The following is a 17,000-nucleotide window of genomic DNA, read 5'->3' as shown; positions in this document are numbered from 1 at the left end:
TTGTTGTGATGCAAGAGCCATGAATTTGTTGGCGAAAGTTCAGGTCGTCTAACTTTTTCACGCAACCTTTTCAGCACTTCCAAATAGTAAACTTGTCCAGTTGGTACAAATGCATAATGAATAATCCCTCTGATATCAAAAAAGGTTAGCAACTTCATTGCAACAAGTTCGCAAACTTAATTGGCAGACTTCATATACAGTACCACAAAAACTAAAGGAGCATTTCAAAAAGGAAGTGAGATTTAAAAAAATCAAAAGCTGCTTAGAGAAGGGATATCTGCACCCTCATGTTCATTGCAGCATTATTCATAATAGCCAAGACGTGCAAACAACTGAAGTGTATGCCAACATATAAACGGATAAAGAAGGGGTCCATGCATGCATGCGCATGTGTGTGTAATGGAATATTATTCAGCCACAAGAAAGAAGGAAATTCTGGCATTTGCAAAAAATTGGATAAACCTTGAGGGTATTATGCTAAGTGAAAGAAGTCGAGAAAGTCAAATACTATATGATATCACTTATCATACAGAACCTAAAAATGCCAAACTCAGAGTAGAGTAGTGGTTACCAGGAATGGGGGATGAGGAAATGGGAGATACCGGTTCAAGAGTACAAACTTCCAGACATCTTAGCGAGGCTGCAGTTGTAGCCACTGCTGTCCGTGCTTCACCATGCCACCCAAAGATGACAAGAAGAAAGATGCTGGAAAGTCAGCCAAGAAAGACAAAGACCTAACAAATCTGGAGGCAAGGCCAAAAAGAAGAAGTGATCCAAAGGCCAAGTTTGGGACAAGCTCAATAACCTAGTCTTGTTTGACAAAGTGACATATGACAAACTCTGTAAGGAAGTTCCCAACTAGAAGCTTATAACCCCAGCTGTTGTCTCTGAGAGACTGAAGACCCGCGGTTCCTTGGCCAGGGCAGCCCTTCAGGAGCTCTTTAGTACAGGACTTATTAGTTTTAAAGCACAGAGCTCAAGCAATTTACACCAGAAACACCAAGGGTGGGGATGCCCCAGCTGCTGGTGAAGATGCATGAACAACAAGTCCCATCAACTGTACATTTCGGAAAAAAAACCTTTATTAAATAAATAAATAAATAAAGAGTACAAACTTCCAGTTATAAGATTAACAAGTTCTAAGGATCTAATGTACAGGATGGTGATTATAACTAATAATATTGTATTATATACTTGAAGACTAGATCTTAAATGTTCTCACCACAAAAAAGACATGGTAATTATGAGATGCGATGGAAATGTTAGATAATGCTATGGTGATAATAATTTTACAATACATAAATATGAAATCAACACGGTGTACACCTTAAATTTATAGTTACATGTCAATTATATCTCAATCAAGTTGAAAAAAATATTTAAGATAATTGAGCTAGATGGTGAATATAGATGTCTATTCCACCTATGCATCTAACTAGAATGCTGCAACTGAATTATAGAGTAAAACAGCTAGCGTTATAATACCTAGACTGATTTTCTACTTTAGAGCCTATAAACTACCTATATGTAAGATTAATAATATATAACCTTAAGTTAAAGAAATAAAAATAATAAGCTGCTTAGAGATGAAGAAGGAAGAGAGTAAGAGGGTAATCAGAAATGGGGATCAGCTCACTGGTGACCAAAAAAATGATTTCAGTAGAGTGATGGGGGCAGAAACAAGATTAGATCGGGTTGAGTACACATGAGAGCTGGGGATATGATGGCTACAAATACTGATCAATAATAAAAGTAATAATAGGTTACATTTATTGAATGCCTACTATGAGATATTGTTTTAAGTATTTTAAACATATTACTTTAACAGAAGCTCACAACTATTTAATGTAAATATGATTCTCATTTTACCACTGAAGATCAAAGACTCAGAAAAGGTTGTTGAAAGGTTGTATTTCCCCATGTATAAGTAAGATGCATCCTTTTTTGAAAAATTTGGGGTCTAAAAACTGGGTGCGTCTTATACAGTGGTTGTATAGCGCAAAAAACAAGCGCAAAAAAAGCGGGAAATGCAAGTAAAAAAAAAATCTACAACCACTGTATAAGACATGCCCAGTTTTTAGACCCCAAATTTTTCAAAAAAGGGTGCATCTTATACATGGGGAAATACGGTATCTTGCCCAAGTATTGTTCATTCTATAATCCATGCTTCTTTGAGAAAAAGACAGGTACCTCACTATATGAAACAAAATCTTATTTTCTAAGATTTACCTCTATTTTTGACCTCTCAGTTTCCTGATACTCTCCCTTTTATTTCCAAAGCTTTTCTAAACCATTAGGTTTTTTTATCAGGTGTGGTAACTGGCCTTTGAGATGACTCCCAATAATTCCTCCCTCCCTGGTAGTAATATTCTGTGCAATCTCCTCCCATACTGAAGAGGGCTGATCTGTATAACCAATAGAATATTGCATAAATGACAGAGTAGTACTTCCAAGGCTAGGTCATAAAAGACACTGGTTCTCACCTTGCTCTCTCTTGGGTAACACACTCTGGAGGAAGCCAGTCATGAAAAAACTGAAGCAGCCCTATGAAGAGGTCCAAGGGGTGAGGAACTGAGGCCTCCTGGAAAAACTGGCACAAATCTGTAAACCACCTGAGTGAGCCATCCTAGAACTGGATCCTGTACCCACCCTTGAGATGCCTGCAGCCCTGGCTGACATCTTGACTGCAACCTCACAAAATACCCTGAGCCAGAACAACCCAGTTAAGCTGCTTCCAGACTCTTGTCACACAGAAACAGAATAAGATAATAAATGCTTATTATTGTTTTAAGCCACTAAGCTTTGGGTAATTTGTTACACGGCAATAGATAATTAATACATGAGACTAGATTTGGAAAACATTTTCATATCACAGAATTTACATATTATTAGATCATAACGAACATCTGTTTGGCTTGTCTTAATCAAACTAGCTAAAATTTTTATTCTTATAAAGATACAAAATTATGGAAAGGAAAACTATGACAATTTCAAGTAAGTGATTTATATTAACAATAATAAGCAAAATTGCAATCCTGTATGTCAAAGCCTCCAACATTGTTATTTAACTTACACTGAGTGCCCTTGAGAAGTCAAACAGCCACACATCTGAGCTGACGCAGGTCTGACAGAAGAATAAATCATCATCTTCCTTGTCTAAGGATCCTATTCTGATGATAAAATAAATCTGGTAACAAATGCTCTCTTCTAACTAATTAAATCTATATAGCTCATTCCTACATTTATTGAGATAACAGTTGTAAATTTTCTGTAGGCAGAAGAGCAATATCACTTCAGTTTTTACAGGCCACTGCATCTAGCACAGTATAAATTCAAAATGTTTATAACCTGCACAGACTGTAACACTAAAACTAAATGTCCAAAATCAACACATCAGTTAATTTTTTTAAGTGTTAGCTACTGTTATTTTTATTGAATTATTTTATAGCATTTCCAGTTTCATGAAATATCAAAATGCAAAATTCCTTATTTTTCCCAATAGTCATCATATTTTATTTCTAAACAAAATTCAAACCTCTTTTATTTACTCGTCACAAGAAAAGTTCTTAGTGCTTTTGGCTTCCAGCCCTCTTTAACATATAAAGTTTATACAGGTTGGTAAAATACGCTGGATTTTGCCCAAATGTAATAGGTATTGCAACAAAAAATTCTCACTCCTGTTCTTAGTTTGCCAGTTGATCCGAAACCAAACAAAAAGGAACCCAAAGGTTTGCAATGCTCTGCAATGCTGTTTCCTATATACCCATAAAAATGGTTTCTAATCCATGAGTCTCACATTACTTCACAGCTCTAACTTCAATACTGCAAAACCTTAACAAACTAGGTACTCTTTGGAGGCTAAATAATGTTTCCCACAAATATACTACCACTTGTCAAAATATATGAAGATATTTGTGCTTGTAAAATACATCATCTTTCGGTTTGATTAATTGTTAAAGCACGCCCTTGTTTTATATACCAGTAAGGAAGAAAAACATTACCAATTAAACTATGATATCTATAAGATGAATCCCAGTTTCAAAGTTGTTGGGATGTGGACCCAGGAATGTGCATCTCAGAATCTATGAAATAACAGTAATGGATTCTGAAAGTACAGCTCCCATCATTTGGGTTCCAAGAAATTTTAAGCCACTGAAAGGGGGTCTTATACTAAAAGGTTGAGCAACACCCTAAAATACTGTCTATTGAATAAATGAGAAGTTACTCCTGTGGCTTAGTTTTAATAATAATAGAAATTAACAGCTACATTTCATTGAAAAGTACCTTCTAGAGGTCAGGCCCTTGCTGGCACTTTCATATATTATTATATCTAATTCTCACAATAACCTTGAAAGGTAAATATATCCCCATTTTACACACAAGAAAACTGAGGTTCAGAGAAATAACTTTTTAAAGGTCTCACATTCAATAAATGAGGGAAATGCACTTAAAGCAAAACTTTAGATAAAATTAAAGCTACTCTCTCTACTACCTTCAAATATCCTCAAAGAACCTTTTCCTTTATTCATTCCTAAAGGTTCTATCCTATCTTTCTCACTCTGTTAATAGCCAAAATTCTCAAATGAGAAGTACACACGTGTTGCCTCAATGACTATAACCTCTTAAAACCCAGAATAAAGTTAGCAAAAGACAATTTATGTTCCAAATTCACCCATGGGTTCCTTTTCTCATGTCCAAAGGCCTCTCTTTAATCCTCATGCTCACTGATCCGTCTACAATGTCACTTCTGACAATCTGTTTACCCTTAAGACCCTTGACTCTTACGACAATGTATTTTCCAAGATTTCTTCTATTTCTATTTTTCTGTTTATATATACTTTCCCTTAGTGAATTAATTCTTTAATCTCAATTATATTTTTATCTTTTGATACAATCTTTCAAATTCCAGCTATTTATCCTATTTATAACATTTCACACATGAAATCAGCATATTTAAGATCTAATTTAATGAGTTTACCACCGCCTCCAGAGTAGCTATTCTCTACCAGTTTTCCTAGGTTTATTCATTATGTTGACTTCTTCCCTCTTTCACCCCCAATATATATACTAGTAAGTGTTGTACAATTATACTAAGTGATTCCCAATTATCAATTCATTTCATTTCACAAGATCCTCTAAAGTAGGTATTATTATTATCCCACTTAAGGATGACAAATTGTGACACAGAAAGGCTAATAACTTGCCCAAGCTCACAGGATTATTACAATTTCAATTCTAATTTCTCAATCTATCAAGAACTGAATTTTTCAAAGTCCATGATACTAAGCAAACAAATCCTAGAGAAAACATTTTGCAACCTTCTTTAGCAAATATCTAATAGCATAATTTGAAAAACTCATATTTCAAATAAGGTTATTCTACTCAAAAAGGAAGGTTTATCAAAAGATGCACGAATTCGATGTGACTCAACCCGCTCATCAACAGGTTAGTTACCTGCTATTAAAAATATTTGAAAAACAGGAAAAAATATCTCAATTTCAGTATTGCTGATCACATTTGAGTTTGTTAAAACTAAGTAAAAAAGGCTAAATCCACATTCACTAAATAAACAAAGCTAAAAGAATAAGAAACTTCTCTACATTGATAACAAAGCAATTCATTTCCAGAGCTACAGCCACCACACTGTAGGGGACAGACATGAACTTGTAATTTTCTCCACTCACTCACTGCCTTCTACCGTGCTCTTCTGAACCTTTCTCATTCCTTAATGACACCTCAGGCAGATTCCATGGCCTTTCAGTTATTTCGTGTGTGTGTGTGTGTGTGTGTGTGTGTGTGTGTGTGTGTGTGTGTGTAGTTGCTAAATATGCCAGACACTGTCAGATGCTGGGTGCTGACAGGTATCTACTACTCTGCCTGACAAACAGTGGGCATTCAGTAAATATTATATATTATTACTATCATTAGTTCATCAAACTTAAGATGCTACTAATAGTAATATACACCATTATCTTATGTGCTCCTAAGAATGAAAAAAAAGTCTGCCAATTAATCTATCAAACAGCATTAATTATAAGATGTATCCTGACTTTGGGTGTTAAAATCTGGGAAAAGTACATATTAAAACAGATTAAATACTATGTTCATTAAAGCCCCCTCATTGTTTTTAGCTGAACTCTTTAGCTTTCCTGTCTTTGGTCTTTTCTCTCCAATGCACCCTCCATGATCTAAGCTGCACATATCACTCTGCACTGATCCTTGACCCCTAATCTCTTCTTTAAAATCCTTGATGCCTCACACCCAGGAAACATTTAAACCCCTCTGCATGGTATTCCATCCCTTGATCCTTTCAGGCCACCTTTGCAACTTCACCCTATCAGCTCACCAACATCTATTAAACCAAATTCCATTAATATACTTTGACACATCCACCTATCTATGCCTTTGTTCAATATTACTCTATTTACCACCCAGATTGCCCCCAGTGTCCTTTCCCCTCTTCACCACGTGATCAAACCCTACTCAATCTCTAGTACCCAGTTCAAATACCACCTCTGTAATACCTTCCAAGATAAATATTAATACCTTTGCTCTCCAGAACAAGATCAATGGCCATCCCGCTGTAACACAATCACAGTAGACTATGATTAGAGACCAAAGAAGCTATGAGCTCCTCTAGGGCAAGGTCTTACTTATCTGTATATCTCCAGCCCCTTGCATGATTCTGACAGGGTAACACATGTGAAGAATCCAGGCTCTGCAATAAAACACACCTGAGTTTGAATTCTGGCTTTACCACTCACTAGGTATGTGACCTTGGGCAACCTACTCAATCTAAGACTTAATGTCTTCTTAAAGCAGGGATAACAAAACCTACCTTAGAGGGTAAGGATTAAATGGAAAATGCCTGGCACACCAGAAACACTCAATATTAGCTGTTCTTCTTATCATCATTATTGTATTTTTGCTTATTTGTTTTTTTAAAGAAGGGGACATTCAAGGATACTTGTGAATTGGTTTAATACATATTCTGATCTTCTTTAGTCATATATGCTCCAACTTTGGCTTCATAACGGGTCATAAGAGATGAGGATCTACTCCATGTACAGGTAACACACATAACCTGTGTGAACATTTAAACACAGATTACGTTACAGAGGAATGGCCAAACGATCTTTCAACTTTCCCTAGTCTTGATCTCTACCTAACCCCTCAGGCCTTACCATAATTCCTAAGTCCTGTCACCTCACCTAAAATAGGTTTCTACCTAGGTGGGGCAATGGCTCATTTTCTACAGTCGAGTAAACAATATTTTTAAGGTTTGAGACTCGTAATTTACTCAGTCTTTTAACTGACACACACAAGAACTATTTTAGACTGTTAATGTGATCTAATGGACTAGATTCAGATTAAATGCATTAATGCAGAGTATCTGAGTAATCACTAACAAGAACATTTAAATTCATATTGACTCTTACAAAGAAAATTTATTCTTAAAAATTTTAAAGCAAAGAAATGCTCATATGGTAGTGATAAGACCCAACAAGGTACAGCAGTGAGCAGAAAGTCAATATTCTTATTCCAGGCCTTGGGATCAGCTAGTTATGAGACAGACCACATATCTTGGCCTCTCTGCCCTCAATTTATTCATCTATAAAACTGAGGTGTTGAGGTCATTTTCAACTCTAAAATCAATAGTAGTATTAAAAATTAAATTTTATTATAAAATTGAAAAGAACTAAAACTAGATACCCATTAAAAACTCAAACTCATGTAAGCTATTTATGCAAGCTATTTAGCCATACTTAAGAATATACATGTGAATTTCACCACAATTTTAAAAAAAAGAATACACAGATAACAGTATAAAACTGAAATGAATAGAAATTATAAGTGATCAGGGTGAACTAATTTATTTCAAAACCACGTAACGGTTCCCATCTGGTTTTCAAACTATATATAAAAAGGTTAAGGACAATTTATTAATATAAATATCACATATAACAGGAATAATAGCTAAAATCAACAAAGCCATTTTCCAAGAAAAACCTAAACTGGACAAGCCCAGAGGGACAAGCTTTGAGGCTCGGTTTCCCTCACAAAAATTTTGCTAACCTAACATTATCTAATACCATTGAGCTCTGTAAGAAAAATAATTTTAATATCATATATTGGGTTGTCGGAAAAGTCATGACGCATTTTTGCAACGAAAAAAATAGAAAAAATAGGTCACGACTTTTCCGAAAACCCAATATGTGCCAGGCATTGTTCTAGGCACTCTTCATATATTAACTCATTTAATCTTCACAAAAAGCCTATAAAACTACTATTATTATCCCCATATTACAGATGAGGAAACTAAAGCACAGAGAAGTTAAGTGACTTGTCTGAGGTCACTCAGCTAGTAAATTTTAGAGCTGGAAGATGAACCTAGGCTCTGGCGTCAGAAGAGTTTGCTCTGTGTATACATTATTAACATACTAGTATATGATGTAAAAAAAAAAAAGTAATAAAATGAATCAGGCTGATTGTGTTAACTCAGCCACTAACCAAGCCATGTGACCTTGAATCACTTAACCTCTCTGGACCTCATTTCCCATTTAGGTAAAAAAGGGAATTGGGCTAAATAATTTCTGAAATCCCTTACAGTTCTAACATTCTGTGATCTATGATCTAGAAGGCAAAACGCCTGAATGTGGCACACCAACAGGTATGTCCACTTTTCTTTACCTTCCTCTTTTTACCCTTATCTTTTTCTTCGGGCTCACATTCACAAGGTCCTCTATTACCAGCTGCTTATCTAATAATAGTTACACTGACAATCTTAAAGAAAATATAAATTAACAGAGGTGAACTCTGACTTCCAGACCATACTCTACTACCTCCAAGCCATGCATACTAGACCTGGGATTAAAGCCATTTACTAAAGTAAAGCCATTACTTTAGTAGGTGCTGGAGAACAGGTCAGACCATGCGCAAATAAATGTATGTATTATAAATAGGTGAATTTATTTATTTTTCATAAAGCAGTATGATGCAGGAATTAAGGGCAGGGGCTCTTACAATCTTATCTCTGCTACCTACAATTAGCAATAGCAACATAATTACTTAATTGCTCTAAGACTCAGTTTCCCCAATCTATAAACAGAGTTAACAACCTACCCAAACAGCTTGCTATGAAGAGAAAAATGTTTTTAAGTACTTACCACAGTGCTCAATAGAGTAAGCACTCAAAAACTAACAGCTGTTGTTACTGCCACAGCTACTACCACTGTTGTTATTTACAATTCCCATATGAAAGCAAGAACTCCAAAGTATGACAGATTTGATTTCAAATTCTGGCTCTATTGACTAGGTGTGTAGCCATATTGTAAGCCTAGTTTTCCTCATCAAAATAATAAATCAACCAGCTTGCAAATTATTGTGAAGATTAAATGAGATAACATATAGTAAAGCAGCTAATGCCTGTTTTTTAACTGCCCAATATTAATTCTTTTCACCTTAATGACAAGCTGACTATATTTCCAGTAATTCAAAGAAAGAAAAAAAAAAAACGGGACCCCATTCCCTTGCTACACCACTTTAATTTTGAAAACACTATGTTGACTGAAATATAAAACAAAAAAACATGTAAAAAAAGAAAAACCAAAAAACACTGTTTTGCTTTTCCTATTTTTAAGATAATGGAAGAGCTAGAATTTAATGACAAATCTACAGCAAACATCAGAACCCCTATAAATATTTGTTGAATGAATGAATAATTTTTAAAGCATTTGTTCATGAGATTTGTCTACTTGGCTTCTTCTAGCATTTACCAGGTAAGGGGAAGCCCTGAGAAGGCAAGAATCCTAGTGAATTTTGACACTCTCTCCATCCTAAAAGCCAGTTCAGTACCAGGCAACCCACAAACTAGCTGTGCTTAAGCTGCACAACTTGAGCAAAGTATTCAAAACTTTATGTCACATCCCTTTATTAAAAAAAAGAGGTTTACTATGCACCTCCTATATATTTATAAATTATATCCTTCTAAAATTGTGTACATTATAAAATACAGAATTTTCTAATTATAGGTTTTAAACGATAAGAAAATGATAAAATATTTTACCTTTATGAATAGTACAAAAATACTTTTAATCTCTAAGAAATTATCAATAACTTTTAGAGAACATAACTGAAAAGCTTCATTATTTTTTAAAATCTTAATTTAACATTTCATGATACAGTGTTCTAGTTTCAAACTTCAGGACTCAGTTGATTTTGAAAGTTGATTATAATACTCTGAGCTGAAAAACAGACCTCACAGAGACAAAATACTTCTAGTCCATAATATACATATATTTAGGGTGAAGTTCATTGTAGATGACAGTGGATGTAAAATCTTATTTCAAAGAATTATCTTAATTATTTTGAAATTATGGGGGAACTTCTTGCCAGGTCTATTAAAGTGTCATTGTTTTTATCTGTAATTTGGCTGACAAAAAGCTAGTACTAGACGTGGACTTACCAGCTCTGCCATTTTCTTGTTGCTCACATGTGCTTGGATTATTGTTATTATTGTCCAGGCTTCCTTACAGGAGTCTTTTAAGTCACATCCATTTTATAAGAGTTAGTTTAGTGAAAACTAGATAATACATAAAACAACTCTAATACTATCTTCTTTTATTCCATGTGAGCTTTGGGTACTCTCCTTTGGGTGATATGACACAAATATATTTGAAACCCCTAACCAATCAGACTCTCCAATGCTTTCCAGAGTAGAACTGGATTTGAAGCCAGGACTAATTTTCCATGGCCATCCCAGGTCAAATAAGATTCTTAGGTTCTTATGATCTGGGCCTTCACCCAAAAGCTGATCCAAAACCAACCTTCAGGGATGGATGGACAAGTATAATCTTTCCAGAATACTTACCCTAATACATTTTATCATACAAAGACAATAAACAGTAATACTTTCCTGTCTTATACAACATTCATTCACTCATATAAGAAACATTTGTAAATGTAGGCATCTTACTGACACAATCACTTACAAGTGTTATCTTAAATATGCTATACTGTACTTGCATTTGCAGAAGTGCTGAAAGGAAAAGTGTGGTTTGTGCCCCATCGGGTGGCCAAACTGGAAATTTCAAACAAGTTCCAGCAAGGCCAGTTAACCCTAACTAATCAACAGAATACCTTTGGGAAACTGAAGCCTGCAACACAAGTGTTCTCATGGGAGAGTTCTATAAATGAAAATCACAATAATGTTACAGCAATGTTTCCTTACACTTGAAAATGAGGGATGTGCAGTTTATCAGAATCCTTTCCCAAACCTTGCAACAAAAAATTAATCCATGACTATCTGTTTTTATCTATTTAAGTTAAACAAAAGCGTTTCATTGGGTCCGCTTTAAATTCACAGATTAAAATCTTATCAAAAATTTTTGAGAGGACACTATTAATTTAAAAGGATGCTATTAAGAGTCGTTTAAATTCTTTCCTCTTCAAATATCAAACATAGTTAAGACATAAACACATCAGAAATTTAGAGCTCGATGGGTCCTTAAAAAATGTAGGGCTATGAGCTTAGAAACCATCAAGTCTGGTTCTCTCACTTTACAGATGCAGAACCTAAAGCCCAGAAAGAGGAAGTGACTTCATCAGGGTCACACAGCTAGGCTAGGGTGACCTGACTCCCACTGCCACTGCTTAAACATCTGTGCTCAAGAAACTAGCTATCTATATATGATCCTGGACAAGTGACTTAACCTCTCTGGACCTTGGTTTCCTCGCCTGAAAAAACAAGGAGGTACATAATCTCTAAAATTCCCTTTAAACGCTAAAAGCCTAAAATGTAGATACCTCATTATTTTAGTATCTTACAAAATGACAGTATACACTGAAAAAACCATTCCTGGTTCCTGAGAAACCAGAGCAGCACAGGACCCTTGGGAAGAAAACACAAGTCAGCAGCCTCAGGCACCAAATATGTTTGCTTCTTTTGCTAATATTCTGTAAAATATTAACATGGCCATACTAGTCTATTTGGTTGAAACTGGTTTAAGTTAATTTTAATTAATCAATTACAGAACTCTAAAATATACAATCACTGATTCTAAATTAAAAAATTTATTCTAAATTACAAAAATTTATTAATGTTTTATTTTATATGCCAAGATTTAGACTCGAATAGATCACTGGAACCAGGAACAGAATAGTCTGCTCATTTGTGTTTATTCTTTCTAAAAACTATTCAGAAATAGACCACATAGATTTTCTTTACATGGTTCTCCATGTTGCTCTCTGCTTTTATGCTTCATTATTCTGCCTATTAAAGACAGTCTAGGAATGTCACAATTTATCTTTAAATTCCAAACTCCAATAATTTTCAGGATATTGATGGATCACTAACATAATAATTTTAACAGTCCAAGGAATAAAAACCATTGAAAGTTAAATAAAAAAACCTATGAACTACAATAGACCCTGAAAAGCTCTGGCCCCATATTCTTATTTTATGGAGGAGGAAAGAGCCCTAGAAAGGCAAAAAGGCTGTCCCGAGGGTCTCATGGCTAACATACACAAGAATTAGCACTTATCGTGTGACCATGTACACGCAATATACATATAATTATGGACGTAAAACAAAATTTTCAGCTTCTATCCAATGCTCTGCTTATTTCAAGTAAATTTAATATAGTGAAATGACATTAAAAAAACCAAAGAAGCTGAAGCATAGTGGTTTATAGCACTAACGAACACCCACCCTAGGTTAGAAATCAGGGGTAATACCCCCAAATTTCACCACCGGGGCTTGAAAAACAAATTCAAGTGTTTGTTCTACTGTTTCCAGAGCATCATCTTCACACATAAGAAACTACATGTTACTGCATTACAAGAAGGATTCCTTTCTCTAGCAAAGGCTAACATCTCTTATGATGTCCTTTTTTCCCCTAAGTTTTTAAACTGCCAAAATTTCTGGACTCCAAATACTCTTATTTATGCCTCTTTTAAGTATTTTTAAAGGAACAGTAACCAGCTCTCGAGAAACGACATATAACACACACAGATCCCAACCCTATTAACAAATGTCTTTAATGGCACCAATTCACAAAGAAAAAATGCCCCTTATTTAATGTTGCCTACCAAACAATGAGTTTATCCAGGACCGGAGTCACATATTAGGGACTCTCTGCAGAATAAAATTTTAGTTATTCACAATAAATGAATTTTTAAAAAAATAATTTATAATTGGCCCAGGCAAGATAATGAATGCAGCCACGCATATGCTCAGGTATTTGGTCCCTCTGTGATCAACCTAGAGTCACCATTGAGGATGAGTATCCAAATGGACTATGTGAATGAGGAGTCCCAGAATGTGACTCCTGTCCTGGGTAGTCCTGTCCCAGAATGTTAGTCCAGTCACAAAGCTGACATTACAAAGCAAGAGGTAATTGCATTTTCAAAGTAAATCATATGCTTCCTCTTCCAGCCCCAGATATTCCAAATTAATACAATTCTATGAAACAGTTAAGTGCTGTCATACTTAAAATGAATCATAGCATACAGCCACTACTACTTCTGCCCAAATCAGGCATTCCGTACTCTATAACAAGTATAAGATGTTGCTTCAGCATGCTGTGTCCTACGCCTCTATGAAGAACTGGCAGTGGTGCTGAAAATTACTACTAGAAAGATGAAAGACCAATACCCTCCTTCAATAAAAACCATCATCTGGACTCTAGCCAAGGTTTTAAAACTGACCGAATGTTATTAGAAATAATAAATCAAAAACTCTACAGGCTGAAAATCTAGTCTCTTATGTCATTCTTACAAGTGTAGCCACAAAACACTATAAGAAAATTAAGTGACAAGAAGGCATTAATAATTGTAGGCCTTTCGTTTCTCACAATAACCAAATGCTGTATGTTACAAGGTGGATTTATTTTACAATCTCCAATGTTCTGTTTAACCTACCTACATCACTTTCCCTGTGTTCTTCAATTATTACAACTGCTACATGAATAAATAAACTCGTGCTATTGCCTAAGCATCCTATCACTGAACTTAAACAGAAATTAAATAGAGAACTAACATATTTTAATTCATAAAAATCTACCTAGCATTATGTGTGTTCATATGGATTTTATACTCTTTGTTCTTGCACGTAACATAGATGTGAATTCCTGGAGCTTACAGATAAGTCTTTCCTTCTCTATCCAGGCACTGAATTTGCCAGCTACTGAGAATAACCTATTGCAATGCTTCAAGCCCTTCAGGTATCTTGCCTTCTGAATCTGTACGTGGGTTCATTATCTTTACTTTTCCCTGTGCTACGGTTCTATTCCTTATAACTATTAAAAACCCTCCAGGAGCTGTTATCACAGAAATTGGGGGGGGCGGGGGGGCGCAAGATCTCTGTAATACACAGGTACGTTTTAAAAGTAACATTGTTTATAATACAGGACTTTCCCCCCTAGTTAAAAATTGTAGGGAAAATAACCTGACAATTTTAATACTTCTCTTTCCTCCTTCCTCTTCCCCCTTCACTCCATTCCAAAACAACAGAGGAGCCAAAACCAAAGATGTGATTACTTTGTAGACTTCATGCAATCAGTTAAAAAAAAAAAAAAGAGTCGCCGTCTTCTTATTCAAACAAAATAGTTGATTACCATACATTTGCATACAATGACCACTATCTATGCGATATATATTTAAACCAAGTTTCAACCTTGTTCCAAAGCCTTTGTCAACAGTGGGCAAGTGGAGAAAAGCTGAAGGGCTCTGTGGAAAGGAAGGAAATCGCTGGAGGGTCTTCTCTCGGAAGAGAAGGGTTCCTTACGAGAGGTGAGCAAAAGGAAACACGAGCTAACCTTGCCCAGGGGTCGCTCGCCAAGGGTGGGGACCAGAGGTCAGGGTGAGTGGGGATCGGGGGATGATTCGAGCGGAACCGCAGCGACCCTGGGCTCCCCACCTGCGGCTCGCCCTCCCACCACCATTGCCAAGCCCTGGCCAGGCTGTGCCCTCCCGGCCCGCCGCCTTCATATCCGTTACCCCGGCGGCAGCGGGGCCGCGGGGGAGGGGAAGGTCAGCGGGGCCCGGAGGGGGCCGGCGCGACGGGGATGCCGCAGTGGCTCCCCGCGACACCCAGGCAAAGTCCGCCCGGACGCGGGGCGGCAGCAAGAGCGGAAGGCGGCCGTGGAGGTCGGGACTGGCGAGACGGTGGCCCCTCCGAGTCCTCCCACACCCCGGCCGCCGCCGGTACCTCATACTGGATGTACTGCTTCCTCCACTCGGGAGTGATGTGCGCGGAGAGGTGCTCAGCGAACTTCATCCTGACGTTTCCCCCTCACTTCCACTCGTGTCCAGCAGTTACGGGAGGCGGCAGCGACGGCGGCGGCGGCAACAGCGAATCCGACTCCTCCCCACATGGGCCCCGGCGCGGCGCGGCGCGGCGCTGCGCTTCTCTCCTCCTCCGCCGCCGCCGAGGTCTCCTCAGAGCCGCCCTCCCGCCATCTTCCTCCTCCTCGCCATAGCCCCGCCCCGCCCCGCCCACTATACGTCATCGCCATGGTAACCGCCTACGCCGCGCCGACGAAAGGGGCGGAGTAAAAGGGCGGGATTTGGGCGCATTCCTTAAGGTTCCGCCCCTCCTGGGCCGGACGTGCTGGAGGCACCTCCCCTGACCTCTGCGGTCTGGCTCATTTTGGCCTTCAGCTGCCTGGGAAGCTGCAATGTTGTTATTGCAGTTAATATTAACACTGTAGCAACAATAATCCACACAAGACATTTATATTTTGAAAGAACTGTGCAAATATTTTTCCTTTTCATATTCATTCTTCATAAAACACATAAGGATGGATCAGAATTAATCCAAAATGTATAACTAAAACAGACTAAATAGTTAAGAGCCAAATGTATTTAAAGGAACCAGATTTCACACGCTCTAGGTGCTCAATAAATGCTTGTTGTATTTCATTAAACACATCAGTGCCAAACATTGCGTGCTGCTTCTGAATTTCAATATAATTATCCAGTCCTAGGTCTACCGGAAAGGTCAGTAACAACGCCTGGATTCAAACCAGGCCTGGGGGGTACCAACTGAACTTGGGAGTGAGCTTTCTGAGGATTTGAGGTAGGGTTGAGAGGGAAACTAGTGTTGGGAAGAAAGAGAATCTCCTAGAGGCACCACAGCAACCCAGGGAGAACAGAAATGGGTCCAGAATCGAGGTTGAACTGTCTTCCAGGACCATGGGGAATAGATCACTCACACAGCTTGGCACTACTTTGTGAGAGTGATTGTCCTGGAAGACATGACTTGGGACAGAAACCCAGGTCCTTCCCCGAATGGAGGAGCCCTAAGTAGTAATAATAGCATTTAGTAAGCGCTCACTGTCCATGTACTGAACACTATTCTAAATCTCTTATAGGTACTTTGTTTTTTAATTCTTACAATTTTGATGAGACCCAAAGAAACTACAGGACTAGTATGACTGGGACAGTATTCTGAGATCAATCTCTGATGTTGGCTTTTTTTCCCTCCACGGATTTTTCCCTTTCCCAACCTCTTAATTCGTGCCATTAGACGTTCTGCAATCATTTTCTCTGGAGAGGGATGAGGCATGATGGAAAATAGGCATAGGCTAGGAGTCTTTCTGACTTTTGTTATACAAAAGCCTCAACCTCTGGTGAAAGGGTAAACGGGGTCAAAAAAAACAAGGCAGAGGAGGAGGAGCAGGAGGAGGAAGAGGAAGTGGTAGAGGAAAAGGAGGAGAAGTGAGGATTCCTCTCACCTCAGCACCACACCCTCTGCCCACCATGACAATTCCCCTCTACTGCAGGTAAATGTTGCCAGGAGGAAGAGATAGGCAAAAGAGAGGTTTATGCTCCCAGGATGAAGGCACAACCACAGAGAGGAAATGGCTGCTTGGTGTGTCTAAGAAGACAGACCCAGGAGCAGCTGCAAAAGAGATTGCTTAGCCTTTTAGCAAGATATGGACTAGAATGGTAGACTCTTAGCAGCAATTCCTGTAAACTGTAGCATCCTGCTCCAACAG

General features: G+C 37.6%; 1 protein-coding gene across 2 annotated transcripts in view; it reads right to left on the bottom strand.

The window, feature by feature from the left end:
• XPR1 (xenotropic and polytropic retrovirus receptor 1) overlaps positions 1-15,494 on the bottom strand; it is a 159,712-nt gene extending 144,218 nt beyond the window's left edge. For both annotated transcript variants that reach the window (XM_019624046.1, XM_019624047.1), the window contains exon 1: positions 15,209-15,494. In XM_019624046.1, coding sequence (XP_019479591.1) covers positions 15,209-15,277 — 69 coding nt within the window. In that variant the 5' untranslated portion in view covers positions 15,278-15,494. The remainder of the gene's footprint in view (positions 1-15,208) is intronic.
• Between the last annotated feature and the right edge of the window lie 1,506 nt (positions 15,495-17,000).

This window comes from Hipposideros armiger, unplaced genomic scaffold (genome assembly GCF_001890085.2).
Source record: "Hipposideros armiger isolate ML-2016 unplaced genomic scaffold, ASM189008v1 scaffold_573, whole genome shotgun sequence".
In the NCBI taxonomy this organism is placed as follows: domain Eukaryota; kingdom Metazoa; phylum Chordata; class Mammalia; order Chiroptera; family Hipposideridae; genus Hipposideros; species Hipposideros armiger.
This window is presented reverse-complemented; position numbering and strand designations above follow the sequence as displayed.